At 42.0% G+C, this 26,493-nt stretch overlaps 1 protein-coding gene across 1 annotated transcript; it reads left to right on the top strand.

Annotated features, from left to right (window-relative positions):
• Positions 1 to 19,945: 19,945 nt before the first annotated feature.
• Positions 19,946 to 25,614, top strand: KCNV2 (potassium voltage-gated channel modifier subfamily V member 2). The gene is made up of 2 exons (XM_009911572.2): positions 19,946 to 21,601; positions 25,207 to 25,614. Exons 1-2 carry the CDS (start codon positions 20,159 to 20,161, stop codon positions 25,480 to 25,482), a joined length of 1,719 nt encoding a protein of 572 aa, XP_009909874.2. The 5' UTR covers positions 19,946 to 20,158; the 3' UTR covers positions 25,483 to 25,614.
• Positions 25,615 to 26,493: the final 879 nt, after the last annotated feature.

Here is a 26,493-nt window from a genome sequence, read left to right as displayed (position 1 = left end):
ATACTTCCACAGTTACCGCATGACTTCTGAAACAAATTGCTAGTCTCAGAAGTTAAATCAAATACAGTAAACTGGGAAAAAAAAAAATCCTCTTCCCTCTTACTCTGAAGCACAAAAACTACAAGAGTGCACCTGCAATGGGAAGCACTGATCATGCTACTTTATTCGGTATTGCTCTTTGAAATACCTTTGGCCTTTTCTTCCATATCTCATCAGTCAGAAAAATCTGAAGCTTATTTTGCTCTTGAAGCTATAATTTGAATAGACTTAGGTGGATAAGGATGGCTTCATATTGGGAGTGCAGGCTGATAAACAGGCTCTCTGTTCAAGAGCAAATTTCATTTCTGGGCAGTGCCCTGTGTTGGTTTCCAGGTGTAGAGTGATGAAGGCACATCCTCCTGTGAATTACTTATTTCATACCATGCTAAAATAAAACACTTAAAAAAAAAATACCTGAAATTCAGAGAGGAACATTATGTGAAAGTCCCCAAACTGTGTCTTGTTTTTCCAGCAGTTCATTTTGTTGTGTCATTCTAGTAACATATTCTCAGTGTGATGGTGAATGACTTGCTACATATTTAGGTGCTGCAAGAAGGAAGAAAGGCCATCTGGAGTCTCATGATAGCCAGTTCCTATGAGAGTACATCTCAGCTGTTGATTTGGCAGTACACGTAGTAACTGACAAGACAGCACACTAGGATAACGCAGGACATTTTGCTTCATTTTTCTGGACTGCTGTGTGGCTTAGGTTTTACACACCTGCAGATGTTTTACTTAATCATGTAAGTGTTTTTAAACCATTTGGGAGAACTCTGTTCTCACTGCAACAAGTGAAAAAGGCTGCAACAAGGACAAGTTGCATTCTCACAATTGCTTTCCATCATTCTTACTCCAGATGTGTCTGCAAAACTTCTGACCCAGGCATCAATCCTCAGATGCAAATCAGTTTTATCACACAAAGACAAAGGCAAAGGCAAAGGATTTCCCTTACCTTCCCATTTCTCAACCAGTAGCAACAGCAGGCTAACAGCCTTAGGACAGTTTTAAGTTTTGCAGACTATAAAATGCTTCTGTAGAAAACAAATATGCTTCAAACTAATTCATTATAAGCCTTCACATGACATTGTTGTTGAGTATGGGATTGCTATATACTGTACATTTGAAAGTTAGCAAGACAGAAATGGAACCAGCGCTATTGCCTGAGTAACTATATAAGAATATCTGCACTGCAACTTTCAACTACTTACCACATCCTTCAGCACTGTTATTTGTATTCTTTCATACCTAGGAACCATAGCTGTTTACCCAAACTCATTTGATTTTATAAATGCAGAACAGTAAGACTGTTTCTCCACTCAAAACTTCCTGTCTATGGACAAGTTACAGACAAAAGATACAGCAGATGGACAAGATCATCACATGATGAGAAAATATTAGTGGTGCCAGGGCACATCAGAGATCTATCTCACCTACTGTTTGGTCCCTGGTAGTGGCCATCTGTGGGTGCCTGGGGAGCATTTAAGGATATTACATAGCAATACTTTGCCAGAATACTCATCCAGTCCTTACTGATTGCAAGGTCAAGGACTTCCTCACTTAAATGCAGGGGTTTCCTTTATAACGGTCTTTCATGTTTTAATCTAAGAATCCATCTAGTCTCATTTGTGAGCCATGAAAATTGTCTAGGGTAGAGTTAATTGTCTTCATAGTAGCTGGTAAGGGGCTATGTTTTGGATTTGTGCTGAAAACAGCATTTATAATACAGGAATGTTTTGTTATTGTTGAGCAGCACATAGAGAGTATCAAGGCCTTTTCTGCTTCTCACCACCAAAGTAGGTTGAGGGTGCACAAGAAGCTGGGAGAACTCATAGCCAGGACAAATAACCCCAAATAACCAAAGGAATGTTCTAGACCATTTGATATCATTCTCAGCAGTAAAACGAAGGGGAAGCTTGACTAAGGGGAAGGTGATATTGCTCAGTGACTGGCTGGGTATCAGTCAGTTGGTGGGGAACAATTGTTTTCATCTGCATTACTTGTCTTTCTTGGGGTTTATTTATCTGTATTTATTACTTCCCTTTTCATTACATCATTAATAATAATAATAATAATAATAATAATAATAATAATAATAATAATAATAATAATATCTTAGCCCACAATTTTTCTCAGTTTTAGCTGGCAATGGGGGAGTGAGTGAGCAGCTGCTCACTCAGTGTGGTGTTTAGCTGCTGTCTGGGGTTAACCACAACAGCCTTGCAAGCTGTTGTGCAAAGGAGAACCTCTGCAGTTTCATTTGCAGCCCAAAACCCCCAAAAAATCTCTAAGTATGTCATACTTACCATCTTTGCACAATCCACACACAATCTTGTCATCACCCTACCAGCTCAGCCATCTTCTTAGGCTGAGAGCCATTGCTAATTTAGCCAGTCCTATGGAACAAGAAATGCAGACTTCCTTCACACAGACGATAGGAGAGCACATCAGCTGCCTTGCCCCAAATTTAGTCTGCCTAGGGAACACCAGCCTGATTTACTTTACGCTTGTGCAAAACATTAATCAGGGCATGTATGAACCCTCAGCTCTCTCCATCCCCATCCATTATATACACACATATGTATGTGTGGGCACACAAAGTTGCACGCATCCTGAGAAGGAGCTACACCACAAAGAGAGCAGCAGACTGAACATCCAGGGCAGATCGGTCCCCAGGGACAGCACAAAGGGCAATACAACCCAGAGCTGCACTGACAGTCAATGAATACATTGTGTCATGTGTGAGCAGAGCTTTTGGTGGAGTCCAGCACTGAAGTGAACGAATATAGTTTCTCAGGTTGGTGTGCTAAGACTCCCTCAGTCTTGTGCTCACCAACCTGACTCAGCCACTTGACCAATATGCAGACTTGCCCCAAAACTTGGTTATGCGAAGTCCAAAGCTATTAGTTTTCTATCCACCTGTATTTACAGTTGTGTTTTCACATACTGCTCACAACTGGGGAAACTGCAACATCTTGCTTTTTAATCATTCCTCTGGATTCATGGAGGCAGGAAGGATGGCTCTGTCTGGTCTCATCAACATACTAAATACTGTGATTATCACACAGAGAGCAGCAGTAACTCTAGGGTCCTTAATTATCTAAGGTACTCCAGCTATCAGAAATACAACAAACAATATAATTTAACTTTACAACTAACAGAACAAATTAAAATACAGAAACAAATCCATTTTTTCAGTTCATTAGACAGGACATAAACTCTCCTGTGAACAGGCCTGATAAGTGGAATTTCCCTTAAGGGTATTACTGATGAAAAAAGACAAGTTTAATATTTCAATCTAGCACGTTGCTGAAATTCTGTCAGCAAATCCCCCAACCTTGCAGTTCCAAACTACTCTGAAGGAGATTTCCTCCTTCAAGGCTCTTAGTAGAAGCTCCTTCCCTCCTAAAATCTACTGGGGTTCTGACATTATGGGGTTGTCCCTGGAAATGCTCTTTAAAATGTAAGGTTTTGCTTCTCCTCAGGAGACCAGTTTTGGTTCATTAAAACTAAAATTTGCAGGCAGATAACTATGCTTTGCAAGCATTACGGGAAAGACAGCGAGTTCTATAGCTGAACTGACATTTTACTCCACAAAGAGCCAGTGTTTCTATCAATCTAAACCATCTGCCTATTTGTACCTTCTATCACCATGACATCCAGTCACAACAACATGAAACAGAAAACACAAACCACCACTTGATTTGTCAGACACCATTATCAGCATGTATGAGCCATCAGAGCCTGTTTGCATTGCTTATGTAAGTAACCTCTACAGCTTCCAGGGTGCTGCATTTGCAGTCTGAATGTGTAGCAGTCACATCAAATTGGAGGCAAGATGCAATGTTGAATCCAGAATATTTCCTTCTCTTTTTGTTTAGTTTTTGGTTGGTTGGTTGGTTTTGTGGGGATTGGTTTGTTAGATGGTTGGTTAGTTTGATTTTTGGTTTGGTTTGGATTGGATTTTTTGTTTGTTTTGGTTTGGTTTCTTTATGTTATTGTTGGTTTCTAAGGTGGAACTCCTTTGGGAGCTTTCATAGACAAAAACCTAAAAATGGGGTTGTCTGTCAGTGACATATTAACATCAAGGTATCGATTTGCTTTAAATGAACTAAAAATCCATCATCCCAGATTCTCCATCAGTATAACCTGTTAGAGCTGCACCTAAAGCTGCATTTCCTTCTAGTATGTACAATGTTCTATTGATTCACATTGATTCATTTGGACAATGGATCAAGCTTGAAGACAGTTCTGTACCACAGCTGGCCGTTGTGTCTGTGTGTGTCAGATTTAGTTTGCATAAATCCATTCAAGGATGGATTTTATGTGCTTGAAATTCATCTGAGGCTCAGGCAGAAGTCTAACCCATCTACTCTCCAGTATTACCTAACACAGCACCTGAATTAGTTAGTTCATTTCCCCTTAGTGCTGCTGGTTCTCCCCTTGAATCCTGGATTGAAGATTAAGCTGCTCCTGCCCACCATGAGGGGTGCTTGGGCATGTAGGGACAGCAGGTCAAACTTGGCAACAGTATTACAGAGACACCTGAGAGTGGTGGTCCAGACAGGGTGCAGATTGCAGCCATGATGGATTGCTCCCTGGGGAGCAGAAGGCTGCAGATCCTACGCTGCTGGAGGGAGATGGTGGCAATGGTGCAGCTGAGGGGGCACGTCCCTTTCTGCTTGCCCTACAGGCACTAGCACTCTAAACTGCCTCCCTAGTGCTTTATAACTTGAACACTTAAATTAAGCAGACTGATTTATGCCATCTGTTGTTAAATGTGTTATGTGTGTGTGTATTTCTTTAATTTTTAAATTAGGCTGCAATCAAGTAAATGACATTCTTCATATTCCGCTTCACTTACCAAATTGCCTATAATGGCTCCCTGTGATCATTATAGTCCAGTTCTTCTGGTCTTAGGCCAGGCTAGGTGTCCAATTGCTCATATGTGAGAAGGGGGCAAGAAAAAAAAAAAAGGCTGAAAAAATAATTATAAAAGAAAGCAGAAGGAATCCCTGAGCTAAAGATCATGATCCCTGAGCTTTAAGATCAAGATATAGTTTAAATAATAATTCATAGCAAAACAAAACGAACTGCAGTTTATACCTGTGAACAAAAGAGAAATGGCAAGCCAGTACACTGTATTGCATGCCTGCATCCTCTCGTATTCTTCAGGGTAACCAAGGAGTAACACATGGCCCCTCAAAGGTACACAAATCACTGATTTTAGTGGAGCACCGGAAGCTCTGGGAAAGGCTGTGGCAAACAGTGACAGACAGGAGCAAGGTGAGCATGTGGCACAGTAGTGGGAATATCTGAGCTGCCAAAGCCTCAACAACAGTGCCAAATGGTCATCTAATTGTGAGAAAAATACTTTATTTGAAGTTAAGTATGTCACTCCATTGTGTGTGTGTAAGGCGAATTTAGAGGTGCCTCGTGATGCTTTATGACTACCATGCTTTGTCCTGCATCCAGCAGACTCTGTGTGAACTTGATTGATCTGAAAGGTGAGGCATGGAGAAAGACCCAAGACTGAGAATAGTTCTGGAAGCTACTTCTTTGAAGGGTCAGAAAAAAAGACAAGGGAAAGAGTTCAGAGAGTAGCTTTCTTTCTAAATACTTTGCATCCTTTTAAAATAAAGCTTCCTTCCAAAGGCCTACAAAACACATCAAAGTCCCAACAAATGCTGGGTAACTGGTGGGCCATGGCTGCTGTTTATCATCACAGTCACAACCATTTCACTGCTACTGTAAGCCTTCTCCCATGTGTGCATTTCTTACCTCACATCTTGCAGTAAATTCCAATCACAACTAATTTTGGATGAAACACATCATTTCTTGTATTTCTTGGGGCTCTTTGGTGAGGGTAGATCTTGGCGCTTCTTCATCTCCTTCACTTTTCTTCAGTGCTCAGTCCCCAAATACCTTTCAGCTGAAATCTACCATTCCTGTGCTGCCTGCTCCCTTCCACTACTGCGCACAGAGTCTGAGCAGCTTCTTGTCACCTGGCCAAAGTTTCCTTACTGCTTTCAACCATGAAGGAGAGCAAGCTGATATACTTCTTGATCAAATTGATAAGCCAGACATATTATACAATATGAATAAGATTCATTAAATATAAAAAAATTCTTTTTGTGAGCCAATTTGATCCAGGTTCATTTGCCCAGTCGATGATAGGCTAATTACACACAAAAGGATGCTAATGAACAGTGGAATAACAGTCTAGGAAAATCAGAACTTGGAATACCAAGGAACAAACTGGAAACTTCTTATAAACGCGAAACAAACAGCAATGCTGCCCTGGGTGGCAAGAGGGACCTCCTTGGGTTCACAACAGAGCTAACCAACAGGTAAACAAGCTATAAACCTTAGAAATAACCAGGTACATTAGCGTAAGCTACTCGCGAACCACCAAGCTGTTAACCACAGAAACCTTTGCCAAATGAAGTAATGCTATGAGTTTGTATTTGTAATCCAAAAGGCAGGAATAATCCAAAAGGTAGTATCTAAAATTGCAGGGAAAAAAGCTAATTGCCCTGAAACAGGAGCATGAAGTAGGTGCTTGTCACCACCTTGAATCCCATTAACAAACAGGGAGGAAGAAGTTGAGAGAGATAAGAGAGAGACCTGTGGGCTCTTGAAATCGAGTACTGTGTCCAGTTCTGGGCCCCTCAGTTTAGGAAGGATGTTGACTTGCTGAAACGAGTCCAGAGAAGGGCAACAAAGTTGGTGAGGGGTTTGGAACACAAGCGCTATGAGGAGAGACTGAGGGAGCTGGGGTTGCTTAGCCTGAAGAAGAGGAGACTCAGGGGTGACCTTATTACTCTCTACAACTACCTGAAGGGAGGTTGTAGACAGGCAGATGTTGGTCTCTTCTCCCAGGCAGCCAGTATCAGAACAAGAGGACACAGTCTCAGGCTGCACCAGGGGACGTTTAGGTTGGATGTTAGGAAGAAGTTCTCTACAGAGAGAGTGATTGCCCATTGGAATGTGCTGCCCAGGGAGGTGGTGGGGTCACCATCATTGGAGGTGTTCAGGAGGAGACTTGATGGGGTGCTTGGTGCCATGGGTTAGTTGTTTAGGTGGGTTGGATTGGTTGATGGGTTGGACATGATGATCTTGAAGGTCTCTTCCAACCTGGTTTATTCAATGTATTCTATGTATCTTCTCCAATGAATTCCTCTTTCAAAAGGCCCAATGAGACATTAGCTATTCAAATCCTGCCAATCAGTTCAAAATGTTGTCTGGCAGGCAAAACTGCACACACCTTCTCAAACAGCCTCTGACACGTGCAGTTGCCTCTCTGAAATGTGAGGCTTGGGGTCCAGCTTCCACCCCCTCCAGGAAGCCTTACAGTGCCTGCCTATTGGCTCCTTCACCTGAAACCTGGACCTTGCAATGGTGAGGGAGGAGAATGGGCTGTGGGCAAACAGGTTTAGCTTGCTTGTTGATGCCTCTTCCAGGACACAAGCCAATAATGTTTCTTCTCTGTTTTGTTTGTTTGTTTTAGGTTGTTGGGGTTTGGTTTGGGGGTTTTGTTGTTGTTTGCTTTGTTTTGTTTTCTCCCCCTCAACTTCAGAGATATTAAATCTGTCATTCCTGGTGATACATTTGTGCTTGATTACACAGTCCCCAGGAGTAGGTAGAACCCAGCTTGCAACTTTTTATATTTATACCATAGAGTAGTAAACAATATTTCAGCAAATGGGGGACACTGTAAGAAAGAGAGTGCTGCAAATTCACAGGTAATTTATGCTTGGAAGATTACTGAATGGTTTGACCCGACAGACCTAAGCTTTGCAATGATGAGCCGTGCATACACACAGGCACTGTAATGGTGAGTTAGTAGAGAATTTAGCTGGTAACAAAGTAAAACACAGATGGATGAAAAGCAGAAATAAGGCATAAGGTAATACAATTAGTGAAGCAGAATGGTGACAGAGAGCTGTCCTCCATGACCCACTCGTCCTAGCAGATGATTTTTGCAAGTTACTAAGAAAGCAAGCTGGTTTGTATGCATTGTGGAAAGCATTGAGCAACAAGACTTAAAATGTCTGTTGGACTATATGGTCTCTGAGGCAGGAAAATATCACATACCCACATTCTGAAAAGTGCCTGACACTTCACAAATGACTAAATAATCATAAACCAGGTATCATGCCAGAAGGAACCTACTGGACATTAACTCTAGGCTATGGTCCTATACACATCACCAAAACCCACATTAAAAAAATATATATTAACATGCAGTGTAACTACACTTTTTCTTTGCTTTCCACCTCCTCAGATATATTTCAAATATAGGTGACAACAACGTAAGGAAATCACTCTTCTCAACCCTACAAAGATCTGACATTAGCTCTTATACTTAAGTTTGGCTTGGTTTTCCCAAATCTCCTTCATTTGTAAATTAAATGCATTTCTCCTCCTTTTTGCTGCATCAAGCCACTCCATGCCTGCTTGTTCTGGGAAACATTTTACTCCCTGTCTCCATTCCTGCCTCTGTCCCTGCATCCCTCCTTCCTTTCCTACCTTCCTCTCTTCCTCTTTCTTCTCTCCCTCATTCCATCTTAGGACTAAGCCATCCTCACACAGCTCTTCCATTTTGAGCCCTGGCTTCAGCAACCCCAGTATGAGCTTCAATGAAGCCCATCTAATCCAGGCAACTACGTCTTGCCTCTTCTTGTCTCATCACTTGCGCTTGCAACAGGGAAAAGCTCACCTGTGACTGATCTTTTTCTTCTGACTTCCTCAAGTCACTCCTGATCCCATTAGTGTCACAGTGAATCACATTTATTTACTTTTCTAAGGCTGCTTACAGAGGTAATCTCAAATCTACTGATAGTGATTTTTAAGCTATCTAGATCCTTCACTTCCGCAATCCCCTATCACCCCTATCACAGGCTAAGATCTTAGCTCTGAAGAACTTTCACAGGAAATTGCTTTTTTAATGGTTGCAGCTATATTGTTTAGATATTATGCCATCATGATGTCAGTATGGACAGATTTTCATGAGAAACAAAGGAGAAGGATCTCTTCTCTCTCCTATGAACATTTTCCCAAAACCTTGATGTTAACATCAGTCTTGCACTACTACATTGCCATGTAGAAACAAGAAAGAGACTTCAGTGTTTCAAAGGCATTAGGCATGATCATATATCTGGAAGTAAACTGCTGCAATGCCATTGCAATACCAACACCTCTCCTGACACAAACAGTGCATTCCTATGAAGGTAAACAAGCCCAGAAAAGTAAGAGAGAACAGGAGCAGTCCAAGACAGAGTAAGTAATGAATTCAGAGGAAGTCAGTTTTGGCACAGTGAGACACCACATGGACATTTCCATGTCGCTGTAAAAGCAGTCCTTTGGGAGGCAACGACTGTAATATGGCTCTTATTGAGGTTTCTAACTCTAAACAAATACAAAGAATGACAGGAACAATCATCAGTCTTTGGTGGACAAAGCATGGGAAAAAATTCTCAAGAAGCCACACCAAATTTTGGGTTTCCCCTACCTGTGTATTCAGTGATTTAATCCATGATTATCTGCAATAGCAATGGCAATGGGTCTCTGAATAGTATTTGCTGAATAATATTTTTCCAGGGAAATCTAAAACCAATCATGTTAGTTATTCATAGAGATCATATGGCAGCTCCAGTTTGACATACAGCATCATGCAACTAACCTGTGATTTATGGAAAAAAATAGCATTCATAGTCACTAAATAAGGATTTGTGACCTGTTTTTAAACCAGTAGGGCATGGTGTGTTTTCTAAAAGAACAGATTTTCAGGGTGATTTTCTAAGTCATATTTGACATGGATAGTGATTAGATTAAACAGGCACTTGCTACTCTGTTGCATTCAAAATTCTTCCACAGTCATGCAGCTTTTGAGGTTAGGGGAGCAGTAGGGAAGAATCTTTCTTCTCTTATAAGTCAAAATCAAAGGAAGATTTTCAATGGTATTTTTGTTTTTTCTTCAGAGCAATATCAGGAAAAGATCTTTTCTCTGCCTTGTTTACTCTCCAAGCAATGGCAATTTCTGAAAAATGTAAAGAAGGTTTGGGTATTACACTGCATGAAGCAGAGAAGTAGAGAACTGGAAATGGAATTCTTCTCCTATTGAAAAGTTTAGGTTGCAAATCAAGCCAGTATTGTGCAGCATGTGGAGAAAGCACAAAAAATTAACCTGCTAAAACCACTCAATTCCATATTCATGAAGTGCCTGGCAAGCTCACTGTATGAGAGTGAGTTACAAATGTCAGAGGGCTGGGATAAGGATAGCAATCTTGCTGACAGATTTTCACACATATGTATGTATGTGTACAAACACACACACACACACACACACAAAATCTGGCTAAAACCCAGGCTGCAAAAGCTTTCTCTGCCCCTGAACTGATGAGTTCTTTGACATGTAACTTTGTAGATAGAAAACTTCACTATAAATCTGTTTGTGTTTAGAAATACATCCTAGAATTTAAAATCACAATTAGGTTTGAATGAAGCATTTTAAGTAAGTGATAAGAGATACAGAGGAGGTACATCTTCATTCCCTGTGGACCTGTCAAATCACAGGCTGTTCTTTCATATTCAGGATGTATCATGAGACCTGCCTGTGCTGGCAATTTGGCTGCAAAGCAGCAAGTAAATTTTCAGAAGACTGGGAGTTGTGCTAATTTGCTATCACTTGGAACGCCAGGATAGGAAGCCTCAGTAGAAGCAGTCACACCCAAGGAAAATGGAAGGAGGAACTATGGAAAAATGCTACTACAATGGATGTGTTTGCCAAGAGACAGAACTTGGAGAAGATGCTCACTGGTCCTGCAAAATATTCCTGAGTATGTATCTTGCATAAAGTGCTTTCCAAGTCTGTTTGTCTCTATGGTATGCAATGTGTGCATGAATGAATTGTCTTTTTTTCCTGTTGCTAGCTGGTTTCAATGAAGTTTCTCAGCACAGTGTGTGACAGAATGCATAAATCTGGAGGAATGGCTTTGGCAGATGTATCCATCAGATTGCCCTGTGACTGAGTCCAACCCAACTCACCATTATACCACCAAAAAGAATACAACGTATTTCCTTACTTCTTCTTAGTGGGGGAGGGAAAGCTGGGCCTTCTCTCTCAACCCACCACAAATGTACTTCTTTATTTTATCATGACTTGCACGCCCCCTCCTCCCTCTTCCTCCCCCCGCCGCCAAGATCTTGACGCATGGGTTATCATAAACTATATCAACTTGAGATTTGTGACCTGGGTGGCTAGTTCTTGCTACAGATGGGATGCAAACAGGTAAAAAGGAGGAAGAGTTGACTGGAACAGTACCAGGATGATGCAGCTTGCAGACTCAGGAGGCTTGTCGTATTTTATGGGACAGGTATATGTCCAGCCCACTGTAGGATCCTGAAGTCTGAAAAGGTAATGCATACTGTGCTTCTCACTAGGCCAGGGATGGCTGTGTGGACTGAGGAACTGCTATTTCTCAAGACAAACTTTCACCTCTGGTTTCCACTTTGTGACTTTATCACTGCTGAGGTGTAGTGACACTGTTGCTTATGTAGGGTCCTTCCACATTAAAAACAACAACAAACCACAAACCCAAACAAACCAAACAAAAGCACTGTATGCTACCAATCAAAAGTGCCTTTCTCATATGTAAGGAAATACCAAAACAAGAAAAAAACCTACAAGACTAAATTCCTGGGAGAAAGAGGAAGTGCAAATATTTTGTGTAAGAATGTCCTTTTTCAGCACAAAAGAAATTCTCAAAGCAAAAATGGCTGCTAAACTCTTAACAGCAAGAAAAGTGTTTAGTCCCGTAAAGATGTAATACTTGTAAAGCATAAAGCCTGACATTTGCACAAACCACCCTTCCAACTCCCTTAGAGATTTGTTACTGTCATGGTCTATTTCCAGCTTCTCTACATATCCACTCATTAAGTAAAATTTGTCCTTGCTGCTGCTGTTGTGTGCTTTTTAATATTTATGTTCTTTGCAGGACTGGCAGGAGCTGTCTATGTCTGAAGAGTTGATAATGCTTATGAATGAGCCACTGCACATAGTAAGCAAGACTCAGTGTAAAGCCCATCAATGTGCAATAAGGAAGATGCTGATTGATGATTCTGCTGCTTGTTTCCGGGTTAAAGCACTTTGTTCTTCAGCATACTGCCTGTAAGAAAGGGTTATGAACTCATTAAGCTAGAGGAATATGTTCTTTATTCTGTGTGTCTCTTTTTCATTCTGCTGTAAAGCATGTACTTGCTGAAGCATATACTAGATACATCTATTTCCTCATGTTTTTCACTCATGAGCCACCTGAAACAACGATTTCTGGACGTGCTTAAGCTAGCTTGTTTGCCGTATTAGCTTTGTCCTGCCCACATGGGACTAGCTGGCTCTTGCAGGGGTTAGCAGATACCCAGGATGCAGAGAGGCAATTCCCGCTTTCTTTTTGTAAGTATAAAAATTCAGTATGTCCATATGTGCTGTCACTGCCTGCCTTTGATGCTGTGTCATCGTTGTGCCTGTGTCTCTATATGTGTTTGAAGTGAGTCAGTGAGTGAACAGATCAGTAGTACTGCTCTATTGCTGCTGTCCATGCCTGTTCAAAGGCTGGCTTGCTTCTTGCTGGGATTCCAGAGAAAACCTACCTTGCATCTGAACAACCTTCTCTTTCTTCTTTTCATGTAGTGGCTGCTGTACAGCAATTACCTGAAGCAAATTCAGATTAAGACAGAACAGTCCAGGATGTTGGTCTCATTTTACTTCCCAGAGACTGCATGGCCTAAACTCATTGGATTGCACATCAGTCAAAACACTAGGAAAACTGGGGCTTGTTTTCTCTCTGTGCTGCCTTTCATCTCTTTTTACAGTGTGGCTTCTTCAAAATAGTGAATTGTTATTTGTTGGATTTCCCTCTGGCAGTTCATTACAACATCTTAGCCAAACCATACCCCCTCAACATGTGGTTGGGCTCAAAATTTAATAGAACAGGCATCAGTCCATTACAATACCATTTACTGTTGCTGCCCAGAGATTTGGGGTTTTTCTATCTCCAGCTAGTTATAATCCTTTCATATTTATCAAAAGAACTGTTTGGTTCTGCTATTCTTTAGCATTATCTTGTAGTATTCTGATAGTTTTCAATGCTCAGTTTAGGGCAGAATTCATAGAGATTTCATCTTTGTAGCCAGAATCATACCTAGAATGTGCCTAGTGCCTAGTAAGCTGATACGTACACAAATACCAATGAACCTCAAAGCAGTTTGAAGAGCTGGTGTAATAAGCTCTGAACTTTGACTAGCTCCCACTGTGTTTCTTGTAAGTAATTCTGCCTGATTATGCTTTTAGGTGACATTGTGACACAGACATTTCCCTTCAAAGATGTCTAGGAACCACCTGCAGTAAACATTGTGGGGTTATCTGTTTAAAAAGCTGCAATTTACAACAATCAGCAGAAGTTCACTGGGAGAATGAAAAGACAGCATGGAGTGGCAGAGGTGAAACAGACACCAATAAGAACACCTTGATACACAGTCACTGACGGTACCTCTTGTAGCTTGTTTGTCTTGGGTCCCTGGGTCAGCCTTGTTGCTGCAGCTGTCAGGTACATGACTTGGACATACAGCACTGTTGGGCCATAGTTGACACACCCTACCTGCTCAGGTAACAAGCTGCCAACTTAACCCCAGTCCAGTTCTCCATTCTGACCCTCTGCCTTTTGCCTACATCTGGAGCTGGCTCTCTCTCTCTGTTCTCTTTTCTTGTAGGTGCAGGAAACACAGATGCATTTAGGCAGGGAACTGCACTGAGATATGAGGTCCCTTGTAATATGTGAGCAGGAAGAGATGTGAGCAGCTGGGTGGTGCTCATTGATCCACCCCTCAATCATCTTCTCTACTCAGTCTACCCTCTTTGAAGACCCTCTAGGTGGCTGCAGCAGCAGGGTTGGGAAGTGGGAAAAACAAAATCAACAAATAAACAACAACACAAACCAAACAAAAACCAAAATCATAAAGTCAAACAAGACATTGAGAAAGCAAAAAGCAGGAAAGAATTTGTTCACCAGCAGCATGGCATTCTGATGGTTGGGAAAGTCTGCCAGAATGGTAGTTTTGTCTGAAAAAATGGATTTGTTCCACCAGTGTGCAATAAGCCAGTCTCCCACACTGAGATGAGATACTGTTTTATCACAAAGTTTGGATGCCAGGGGGTATCCCTACAAAGCTAGCACACCAGTTGGAATTTGTGCTGGATATTTATATAGTAAAATGTATTAGCTATGCCTCATATTAACACCTACTCATTAGACATTGATTAGTCTCTTTCCTACTTCATCTTAAATACACCACTTCTTTTAAATCACTGCTGTGCTCAGAGGGTGAGGGATTTATTTGGGTAGAGGGCTTTCTAGCTAGGCGGTACAATAAAGGGTAGTTCACCATAGGAGTATTTATCATCCTTTTTTATTTCTTTTTTTTTAAATTTCTTTCCTCCAGAGTCCTGACTGATGACATGTTCTTGACAAATATCTCAGGATGTTCCCCAGAAAACACACAAACACAGGACTCTCCTCCAATTAAGAGCTCCTGTTGATGTCCCTGGTACTTTTACAGCCCATTGTTTTAATGTGGTGGAACCCTACAGCACAGACTAACCATTATTGATCTTTGGGTTACTCTTCCAAGGACACACTAGCAAGGCATGCATTGTGTATTCAAAGTGACCAGCTTTACACCATACAGCTGCTGATCCACGATCTTCCTTAGAAGACAAATGCAATATATTTAACCCTAACTGAAACAGTGTCACTATAACCTAGGCATCTACTCAAACATTTTCACTTGGGTAACAACAAAGTGCAAAGATGCCAGAAATCCCAAAGCAGGAAGTATCCTGTTGTTCACTGTTGTGTGAATTTGAGTCAGATTAACTGCGAGTGCTGATGAAGGGTAGTGTGAAGGTTGTTTCATCTCTGGGCATATCAGGTGTTTGGCAAAGCTCTAGATCAGAGCATGTGGGGTTTAGATTGGTTTGGAGTTTTATGTTTGTTTGTTTGTTAATTTGTTTGGTTGGGGGTTGGGTGTTTTTGTTGTTGTTGTTTGGTTTGGGGTTTGTGTATTGGTTGTTTTTGTTGTTGTTGTTTTGGGTGTTTTTTTGTATTGTAATTACTTTTTCTAAAGAACTGGTGTGTGAAGAGGCAGAGAGAACAGAATCCTAATTGTCTTATACCCTGAATCAGCCTCCACTGTTTTAGCAGACTCTGCAGCCGATCAGTCTGCTTTCAGCCACGGTATATTTTTTGACTGCCCTGATGTGATAAACAGGACATTAATAATTATAACGTTATTCATAATCACCATTAGCAGTATTTTCCGTATTGTCAACATAGCTTGAAAGATCACTAGAGGTTAATGAAAGATCCTGGCCAGGCCCATTGAAACAAATCCTTGTATAATTTCTCAGTTCAATCCCCTTGCTGATCATGTTATTTCAAGCCTCCAGGATATTCATGTAGTTGGAGCCACACTTTCTTTAGCAAATGACAGAATTACTGACTGAAGTTCTGCAGTCATTGTTCAATTAGGTCATAATAGATGATCTTACTTTTGTGACCTTAAAAAACTGTTAATGAACTTTTATGAACAGTTTCTTTAGTAAGGTAGGAACTGATCCTTACAAAACCACATAAATTCTTTGAGTAATTTTAATTAAAGGAGTTCTGTTTTTTTTTAATCAAGGCAAAAGTAAGCATATTCAACTCCGAAGCTGATTTGCTCAGTGAAAAAGTATTGAAGCATTGCAGTTATACAGGCCTCTATACTGGGAAAAGTCAGCATTCCTTAAGATGATGGCTCTTCTCATGACCTTCTTCAATTTTAATTACAGTTTTCTCTTGTGAAAGTACTGAGGAGGTGGTGGAGTCACCATCACTGGGGGTGTTCAGGAGGAGACTTGATATGGTGCTTGGTTGCATGGTTTAGTTGATTAGGTGGTGTTGGATGATAGGTTGGACATGATGATCTTGAGGATCTCTTCCAACCTGGTCTGGTCTATTCTATTCTATTCTACTGTTCTTGGGAAGCTGGAATCCACAACACTGAATTGTATCCCAGCCTGTGTTAAGGACACTGTATCCAGAATCTGGTTGATTGGACAGCGTTCTCCACTGTTACTGATTGGCAGGTTTTCACATTTCTTGTCCTGCCCATAGAACCATTGTAACATACAATCATTGAATGTCTTGTGTTGGAAAGGACCCATAAACATCAGTGAGTTCAGCTCCCTGTTCCTCAAAGGACTGCCTAAAACTAAACTGTATGACTAAGATGGTTCTTGAACTCTGAGAGGCTTGGTGCCACAACTTTTTCCCCAAGGAGCATGCCCTCTCAGTGAAGAACATTTTCTTAGTGTCAAATCTGAACGTTCCTCATGTGGCTTCATTCCGTTTCCTCATGTCCTGTTGCAATTGACCAGAGAGAGAGGAGATCAGCTTATCCCCCTCTGCTGCCCCCCTCGAGGAAGATAGACTGTGATACGGTCTCCCCTAGGCCTTCCCCAACCTGGGCAAATCAAGTGACCTCAGCCACTCTGAGGCCTTGCTCTCGAGGCTTTTCGCTACCTTTGTCGCCCTCCTCTGGACACACGGTAACAGTTTGGTGTTTTGCTTACACTGAAGTGCTCAAAACCACACACAGTACTCAAGGCAGGGCTGCAGCAGTGCGCGGTGGAGTGGGACACCTACCTCCTCGACTGGCCAGTGATGCTGTGCTATGCCTAGAACACAGCTGGCCCTGGCCATTTCAGCTGCCAGGGCACACTGCTGACATAGTCAAGTTGCCATCAGCCCAAAGCACTCAAATTTCTTTCCATGGGTCTGCTTTCTAGCCTCTCAGACTCCAGTTTGTATGTATAACCAGAATTATGCCATCCCAGGTGGAGAGCACAGCATTTGCTCTCGTTAAATTTCATATGACTGGTGACTCCTAGCTCTCTATACAGCTCCTCCGAATTTCAGATCGTCAACAAATGCACTTAATGTACATTTGATTCTGATATCCATATAATTAAAAACAAAATCAACAAACAAACAAAAACCACCCCAAAAAAAAAGGTAAAAATTAGAGAGCACCATCCCTAAGGCTGATCTCTGAGGAGCCCTACTAGTTTCCTGATGCAGCCTCTTTTATTGTAGCTCTTTGAGTCTGACCTGTCAGCCAATTACTCTCTAAATGCATTATGGATTTGTCAACCTGTCTAGTGGGCACTTTGTCCAGAAGAGGACTGTGAGAGGCAGCGTGAAAAGTTTTGCTAAAACAATTTTTTTTTTTAAATGACCACTTCTAGTGGCTTCCCTTGGTCAACTACATGGTGTAATGAAAAATGTATATTTTTATGTATTTTATAATCAATATTTCCTGGCAGTGGTGTCTTCAAACACCACTGCAACTTGTTTACAAAATGTGTCCACAAGTTCAGTTGTTCGGTTGTGGGTTTTACACTGCACATATGAGGACAGTTAAATGATTTAAGTGCAGATCTAACATTTCCAATACAACAATTCAAACTGGAAATACAGGTGCTGTGGTCTGTGGTTTTACCACAGATGGGACTGGGTCACACATTAGTCAGGTACTCACAACTTGCTCCTCTGTCTGGTGTTTTCCCAGATGCTGTGGCTTTAATTCAAGCATTCCTTGGCTTGGAGAGGGCTAGGGACCTCTCTCTTGTGTGCTCTGTTGCTGAGCTGCAGCCTCCTCTGGGATTCAGTTCCCTTGGAGCTTTTCCCCTTTCTGCCTTGGTCCAGGTGCAAGGCCTAGATGATGTTGTTGATCTACTAGAGCAGGTTCTTCAGCTGCTACTTCAACAGCATTTGGCTATTGTTGCTGTCTGGGTGAAGACAAGGCAAGTTGCCTGACTTCTTGGCTGGTTTAAATACTGTCCCAAGACAATTAATGCCCTTTGGTAACACAGAACCCTGATAACTGGCCCTCTAGGATGGGGCATATCCAAACATGGCCAGGGGCACACACAGTTCACAACTGAGCTACAAAGTTAATTACACATGGTACATGTTTATCTGGACCCCAGGAAGCATCCAGGTTTGCACAATCACAGGTGCTTAGCCTATTGTCTGGACTAGGGCATGTATTGGGGTTTGACCCTTCAGGACAGATGGGTGACCTTGTCATAAAATAAATTAATATGGTAAAGTAGGACCTTCGCTCATGAATGCAAGGAAGAAAAATGAGACAACCAATAACTGCATTGCCTTTCAAGTGTTTTTCAGCAACTCCTGGAATAACCTTTGTGATAATTTTAACATGCACTGAGGTGAGACTGACCAGCCTATAATTACCAGCGTCTTCCTTCTTACCCTTCTTGAAACTGGGATATTTGCCAGGTTACCATCACTTGGACCTCTCTAGGATCCCAAGACCATTGGACAATAATGCAGAGAAGTCCCATGATAACATTAGTTAGCTCTTTCAGTGCCCTGGGGTGAATTCCATTGAGCTCTACAGATTTATGTGCATCTATCTGGAGTAGCAAGTCTTGAGTATGTTCAGGGTTGTCTAGGAGTTTTTCATTCCTCTAGTCACAAGCTTCCAATACAGGTCTCTGGGGAGCCCACAGTCCATGGTGTTGAAGATAGAGGCAAAGAAGAAACTAACCTTCTCTGCTTTGTTTATATCCCTATGTCTGAGATGACCAGCCTCATCAAGTAATAGACCAATGTTATCTCCAATCCTACTTTTGCTGTGAACATGTTTTAAAAAGCCTTTTTTATTGTCCTTCACAGTTCTGTTCTGCTTGCCCTCTAGTCAAGGTTTGGTCACACAAACTTTCTGCCTGCAGCATTGACCAGCATCTCTGTCCTTCCATGCTGCTTGTACTTGCTTCCAATGTCCACACACTTTCCTTTTTTTGCTTAAGTTCTAGAATAAGATTCCTGCTCAGCCAAGTCAGCCATCAGCAAGAGCATTTCCAGAGCTAGGAGTTTTCTAGCACCTTGTCCCTTTCTGCCCTAGCCTGGATACAGGTGGCATAATGAGCTGGTGTTAAGAAGCTGTAACTCAGGAGCTAAGAGCATAACTGAAGGAGCCATCTCTCTATTGTGTGTATCTTCTGTTTTAAAGGAGCTTTAATAACTTGGCTTTCAGGGTGCTCATTGTTACTGGGGATGCTTGTGTCAAGCTTAACGAGAGATGAGAATGAAAACTTAAAACCAAGAGAAAGCATCTCCCCTGTCCTGCTAAGTACCTAGTGCAGTTTTATGGTATTACCTATGCCCTGCAAGAGAAATGAGAGTGGTTTTATTCTGTTTCTGAGCAACTCATGAAGTGTTTGAAGTGAGGCAGCATTCTGGAAACCTCTTCACACCCCTGTGCCTCCACTGAGTCCAGAGGAGCATGAGACATGAACTCCCACAGCACAGCCAAAGCTTCAGGCAGAGACTGCAACCTTCCTCAGTCTTTTAACAAGATGGAGGTATTCTAACTGGGGCTGAGAAAAGATGACTTTTAGTTGATCACCTTTGGAAAACATTTTAAGAGCTACTGTACTGAATCCCTACCCATTATCTTCATATCAATTGTTCATTCTTTTCATTAAGGGAAAGCAAGGCACACCCTACTCGTGTAAATGAAAGAAGTGCGCAGTGATAGCTCTGTCTCTCTCTCTCCCCCTCTCTCTATTCCCACCTCTGCCTCTCATACATTTTCATTTTGACATTATTTTTAATTTGGGGCTTTTTTACCCAACTGATTTTTCATAGATTTATGGATCCATAATCATTCACATCACAGCTTGAGGGAGATGATGCTGAAGCAGGATAATAGCTTTTAAATCCCCTTCTCTAAGCACTCAGATCTTCCCTGTCAGCAAGATTAAAACGGTCAACAGCAGTCTTCATGTGTCTATATCCTACACAGAGCTTTCACAACAACTGGAGTGGTGGCTGTCAGGGCAAAAGAATGCAGAACTGCCGCTGTGCGTGATACCATCGAGATAAACAGAGAAAAGAAGCCAGGATTGTCAACCTTTGTGGTATTGGAAAGGACGACTGTTACTTCCTTATTCAGGTGAACACAAGAAGGAAGAAGAGGGAATAAAACCAGCATGTTGCAATGTAATATCCAGCGACAGTTTCCTTTCCTAAAACACAATGGCAGAGAAAGGGAAACACCAAATGTCGTCATGCAGCTTGACAAGGGGAAGGATAATGAAGGCATGAATGTAGACAAGGAAAGTGTCTTTTCTGCTACCACTCTGTTGAACACCCAGCCGCTAGTGCTCCTAGGACCTGAAGGGAATAAGAACTGTTACCTGGATGATGAAGATGAGGAAGAGGAAGAGAAAGAACAAGGAAAACGCCTAAGCAGAGGCACAGTACAGGGAGAAAAGCAGCCTTCATCATCCATTCCTTGCTCCCCATTCATCCCTTCCTCTGGACCCCCAGCCACAGCTTCCACTTCGCCTGTGCTGAATATCAACGTTGGTGGCCAAAGCTATCGCCTCACCTACCAGGCAGTGGCCATCTATCCCAAGACCCGCCTGGGCCGCCTGGCTACCTCCACTGACCGCTGCTGCCAGCTGGGCCTGTGTGATGACTATGCTGCCCAGGTGGATGAGTATTTCTTTGATCGGGACCCAGCTGTCTTCCAGCTGGTGTACAACTTCTATGCCTCGGGGGTGCTGCGTGTGCGGGAGGAGCTGTGTCCCTGCAGCTTCCTGGAGGAGCTGAGCTACTGGGGTGTGCGGCTCAAATACACACCTCGCTGCTGCCGCATCTGCTTTGAGGAGCGCCGCGATGAGCTGAGTGAGCAGCTGAAGGTTCAACGTGAGCTGCGCTCCCAGGCAGAGATTCAGGAGAATGAGCATCTCTTCCACCACATGCGCTACTATGGTCCCCAGCGCTGGCGTCTCTGGAATCTCATGGAGAAGCCCTTCTCCTCTGTCACTGCCAAGGTGATGGCAGTGGCCTCCAGCTTCTTCGTGCTTATCTCTGTCGTAGCCCTGGCACTCAACACAGTTGAGGAGATGCAGCAGGTAGACCAGAAGAGTGGAGAGAGCCGGCCTGTCCTGGAGCACATTGAGACTCTCTGTATTGCATTCTTCACACTGGAGTACCTGCTGCGCTTGGTGTCTACCCCCGACCTGCGACGCTTTGCCAGCAGTGCCCTCAATGCAGTAGACCTCATTGCCATTCTGCCCCTCTACCTGCAGCTGCTGCTTGAATGCTTTGCTGATGATGACCAGCCCCGAGGACGGGGCTCTCAGCATGAGCACGACATTGAGAAGGTGGGACGAGTGGGTAAGGTGGGACAAGTGCTTCGCATCATGCGCCTCATGCGCATCTTCCGCATCCTCAAGCTGGCCCGACACTCCACAGGGCTGCGTGCCTTTGGCTTTACCTTACGACAGTGCTACCAGCAAGTGGGCTGCCTTTTGCTCTTCATTGCCATGGGTATCTTTGCTTTCTCTGCCATGGTCTACACAGTGGAGCATGATGTCTCCAGTACCAACTTCACCAGCATCCCCCATGCTTGGTGGTGGGCTGCCGTAAGTAAACGTATCTCACCTTGTTGTGTAGCCAGAGAACCCTTCCTCCCTTTCCCTCCCCTTCCTTGCTAGAGTCACTGTCAGTCGTGAAAACAGCAGGCTTAGATCAGTGAACATCTGCTCTGAATTCTGAGCTTATAGAACACATGCACTCTCCCACACACACGCACACATGCAGTCCTTCACCTCTGTTGTAAGCACAAATCATAGCTTAGTCAGACAGAGAGTGCTGAAATCCCCCGTCCTAGCACATTAGATAGTACCACTACTAAAGATGGTGCCACTTTTAAAGAAGTAGGCAAAGACACAGGAAGGGAAATAATTTCCTCATTTAATCCCATTGTCAGTGTTGAAAAAAAAAAAAAAAAAAGAAAAGAAAAAGAATGCCAACCTTGCATCAAGCTAGCTGTCTGCAAGTGGACACAGGATTTTCATTCTTCTTGCAGATCTGCTGTGACCCATGATGCAAGATAATAAGATACAGCTTATTAACTCAAACTTGCAAAGTCAAAGCAATCCCAGAGTTCTGGCCATTAAAAATGCCAAGAGGTTTGTTGCACTAGAGATTGTGTTCTGCTCCCTAGATGTATGTTTAAGATGCATGTCTGCACACACAAAAAACATTGATGGTTATTTATGCTGCGCCAGACTTGCATAGGAATAAATACAGAAAGCAGAATGGCTTAAGCAGTTGATAATGGGATAAACTGCCTTCTCCATCTAGGTCACTGGTTTGAATCCCACATCAGTTAGTACTGGGAACTGGTTAATGTCACCTTGAATCTCTTTCTGCAAGCTCTGCCAAGAGTGTGATTTTATTCGCATTTCAAGCACCTGGAGTGAGGGTAACTGGCTGAGTTTCAGCTGACAAGCTCTAGAATGACCTCATTTCTTAAGGCTGCCTCTGGGTTAGTGCTCTGAGGCATTTGGACGTGTCTCCTTGAGAGGCCTGAACTATGACTGACTTCTATTTTACTCTACATTATGTGGCAGAGTGTCTTTGAGGGTTGCTGGGTTCACATCTTTCAATGGCATGAAGATTTAGATGGGAACACAGAGCTGTGAGAGTTTGAAGTCCTCCACCTTGCTTAAAAACCTCTGGTTCTCACAGTGTCCTGGCAGAACTGTTTCAGCATCCCAAATTCTGAATTCACTTCTAAAGGGTTCAGTTCAACTCCAGTCCCTAGAAGCACATGTAGACATTTACATATGTACATATGTACATGCATATGTACATGTGCTGGATATCCTTTAAGCTGGGGTATGGGAAGAATGGAAAGTTTAATGAATAAAGGAAAGGTCCTGTAATGTCACCTTCACAGGTCATCTTTAAGTGAAATATACTGGTTATGGCTTTGTAAATAACTACAATAAGGACGTTAGCCTCATATTTGGTTTTATCATGCAGGTCACAAACAAAATCTTTGGGGCTCATTTCTGTGATCTGGTGACCTCATAATTATTTAGATTCTCTTAGGAAACCTATATGACCATGAGTATGTAAAACAGATCTATTTAGCTGAGCAGGTGTCTTCAAAAAAAGGAGCTGCTTTGCAATTTCCAGGCATGAAACTTTAAAGCCTGTTCACTCTTGAAGATTGAAAATTTCAGTTAAAATTCAACATTCGTGGTCTCACACACAGAGAACTATCCCTCCCAAACTGTCATAGGCAGCGTAGCAGACTATGCCAGTGGAACAGAACCTCACCACAGGCTAATGGTTTTGTTCTGGCTGGTGGAGATAAACATCTTGCCTTCATCTCCGTATATATTTTTGGAGTGATTTTTCCTGTATTATCATTCAAATCCAGTGACTTTATTTCCACTAAACCAAGTGACTAATCCTTTTTATTCCACAGGAAGCACCAGGTGCATCCTTCAAATGTGCTTATCCACTGCTGCCTCATGTATCCTAATGCTCCCTTTATTTGAAATCACATTTTATTTAGTGTGTCAGAGGATGGCAGGCTGCACGCTGGGACCTCCCAAAACCCTTTTTAAGTGCTAAAGCCACAAGCGGCATTACAGTGAAAGTCCTACTGCCTATGGTTTATTACTGCCAAAGCGTTAGATTACTCTTTCAGAGGTACACACAGTGTGTTGAGATACTCTGGGGTTTAAAAACAAAAACAAAACCAACAACAACAACAACAAAAGTAAAAAAGTAAAATTCATTGGCTGAAGAAGATCCCTTACACAGACTAGGAAGTGGCAGATGGCAGAAGCCTGCAGGTTTACCCGCTGGAGGAAAATAAGTTATACTCACGAAATGTAAAAAAAAATCAAAGTGTGTGCAGTCAAGTATATAAATTAGGAGTTATTTTAGCTGACTCTTTAAGAATATATAATTCATATGTAGCATTTTCATAAGCAAACATCCATTATTTTTTGAAACTACATTTTACAGAGAAAGTGTTGCAGTACTTGGAATGGTACTGGGACCATCTACAGCACAGGTCCTTCACACATCCATAGGTTAAAAAGAGAAAATGCTGGTGGCTGAGAAGAAAAAAAGACTGTGTGGACGATGCAATTGCAAAAAGCACAGATTCACAGATTCACACAGATTATGTGAGGTGTCCCTGCCCATGGCAGGAGGGGGTTGGAACAGGACAATCTATCTTTGAGGTCCTTTCCAACCCTGACAATTTTGCAGTTCTGTGATTTTGTGATTCACATACATCTGATATACTAAATAACATCAGTCCCCCACAAAAAGTATTTTATACCTTTCTTCAAACCTTTCTTCTTCTTTAAACCCCAAACCTTTCTTCAGAGGGGAATTCAACAAACATTTCTCACTGTTGTACCTATCAGCTACACCAAACGGGAATATTCCTTACTAAAGATACACATATACCTTACTTTTGTAACCTTTGACATGCAACTGAGCAGAAAGATCAAAAACTTTAGCACTGTAAGTATAAATATGTTACACTGCAAAAACAGAGAAAGGTGTTCATTTTTTCCACAGCTCCTTATAGACATGTAACCATCAAAGGAGATTTTATCTATAACTTCAAAGTCCTGGGTCACTTCTTCCCATAGTGCAAGCATCATAAAAGTATATCTCACAATTAGCTGAAGCTTTCTATGTGCTTTTCATCAGTTCTTGAAATACATACAGCAAATAAAGGTAACAGTAAAAATGCAACCCACAAAATAAGTCCCCAAATATCAGGTTTTATAAACACACTGAATTTCATCACAGTGACATGATAAGGGAGCAGGGCTACAGTTACCACTGGATTTGCACTGTCAGGGAACCATCTTTTTCCACTCACTGCAGTCGAGCAAACTCACCCTCTAGACAAGCTGGTGCAGAAATTCTTTGTATTTTCCTTCTGCAGGACAAACTTTAAAAAATCCTCCTGAATGGTGTCAAACTGTACTGTTGTCTTTCTTTACTCCATGAGAGAGATTTAGTTTGTGGGGTTTTTTTTTCATTAGGGATAGTGTAAGATGGGCAGTACAGAAAAAATGGTGGCAGCAGAGAATATTTCAGACTTACAATGAAAAGAACAGAAATGCTCTCCAATTGTCTTAAACACATCTGTTTGTATCTTTCTTATCAGCTAATAAACTGAATGTTGGTTTGCCTGCAGGTCAGCATCTCTACAGTGGGATATGGAGACATGTGTCCAGAAACTCACCTTGGTCGCTTGTTTGCTTTCCTCTGCATTGCTTTTGGAATCATCCTGAATGGCATGCCTATCTCCATTCTCTACAACAAATTCTCAGACTACTACAGCAAGCTGAAGGCCTATGAGTACACAGCTTTCAAGAAAGAAAGGGGGAAGGTGGACTTCACACGGAGAGCCATGAAAAAAATATCTGAATGCTGTGGAGAGGGTACAGACCACCATTTGTCACAACACTGATACAATTAATGCTTTGGATATTGTGAGGGAACAGAGAATCTGAAGAAGAAAGAAGAAAAACAGATCAGCCAGGATAGGTAAATACAAACTGACAAGCCCAAAAGCAACAAGAGTAGATGGTAAAATCTCTTTTGAAGGAGGTTGTTTTCAAGAGAAAAAAAGACTCAGATGGCAACAACAGTTTTTTTTTTATCTTTGTTCATTTTTGATGGGGATTTTTTGTTGTTTTGTTGGGTGTGTGGTTTTTTTTTTCCTGTTGTTGTTTGTTTTGTCAGTGTGTGGTGTTTTGGTTCTGTTTGTGGGGTTTTTTTTGTCTTTGATAAGCTGTGAACAGCACTTCAGTGGCCATGAAGTACCTGGAATTACATTCTTCATATTAACCACACAGAAACTTGAAATTAGACTCACATGAAGATGTAGCTTCCTGGTACTGACTAGAGCCATAATAAATGCCCACCACAATCAAACTAAAGGAAACCAAATTGCTGCCATTGAGAGTCAGCCACCGCACTGCTGTCAAGGCAGTCTCAAAAATTAAACAAATAGGATACCCAATATACTGACTGGATGGCTGAAATTGGTTTTGCACCAGCTTTCAAACCAAGAAAACAGCCTAAAGCATGTACCTGAGCATTAGCAGTTTCTCTTTCCACTGTCAGATAGCTATGCTTTGTTCTTCCAAATTCATTTTTCAAATTCAGCCATGAAAATTATTCCTGTTTTCCTATCTAGGCAAGCAACAGATTGCTTTCAGTATTTCCACACAACACCCCTTCCCTCCCCCTTTCATACTCATCTTTCATCATGCCAAGAATTAATGAAGAAATCTGGAGTCCAAGTTGATGCATGTTTTGATCGATTTTGAAAGCACTTCCAACCCAAAACCTTCTCTAGGTATAGGATTAAGTGATAAACTCTATTCATTTTACAGCATTTGATGTATCTACTTACTGAGCTGTTAGAATAATACTAGGCCTGTCATGGAACACAAGTCTTAAGGCTGCATTTAAA

The sequence above is a fragment of the Dryobates pubescens genome, chromosome Z (assembly GCF_014839835.1).
Source record: "Dryobates pubescens isolate bDryPub1 chromosome Z, bDryPub1.pri, whole genome shotgun sequence".
NCBI lineage: Eukaryota > Metazoa > Chordata > Aves > Piciformes > Picidae > Dryobates > Dryobates pubescens.
Note: the sequence above shows the minus strand (reverse complement) of the source record. Positions and strands in the feature narration are given on the sequence as shown.

Coding starts and splice junctions, on each gene's coding strand:
- KCNV2 (XM_009911572.2), top strand. CDS start 20,159: ATGTTGCAATGTAATATCCAGCGACAGTTTCCTTTCCTAAAACACAAT. Junction 21,602..25,206: donor ATGCTTGGTGGTGGGCTGCC/GTAAGTAAACGT, acceptor GTTTGCCTGCAG/GTCAGCATCTCTACAGTGGG.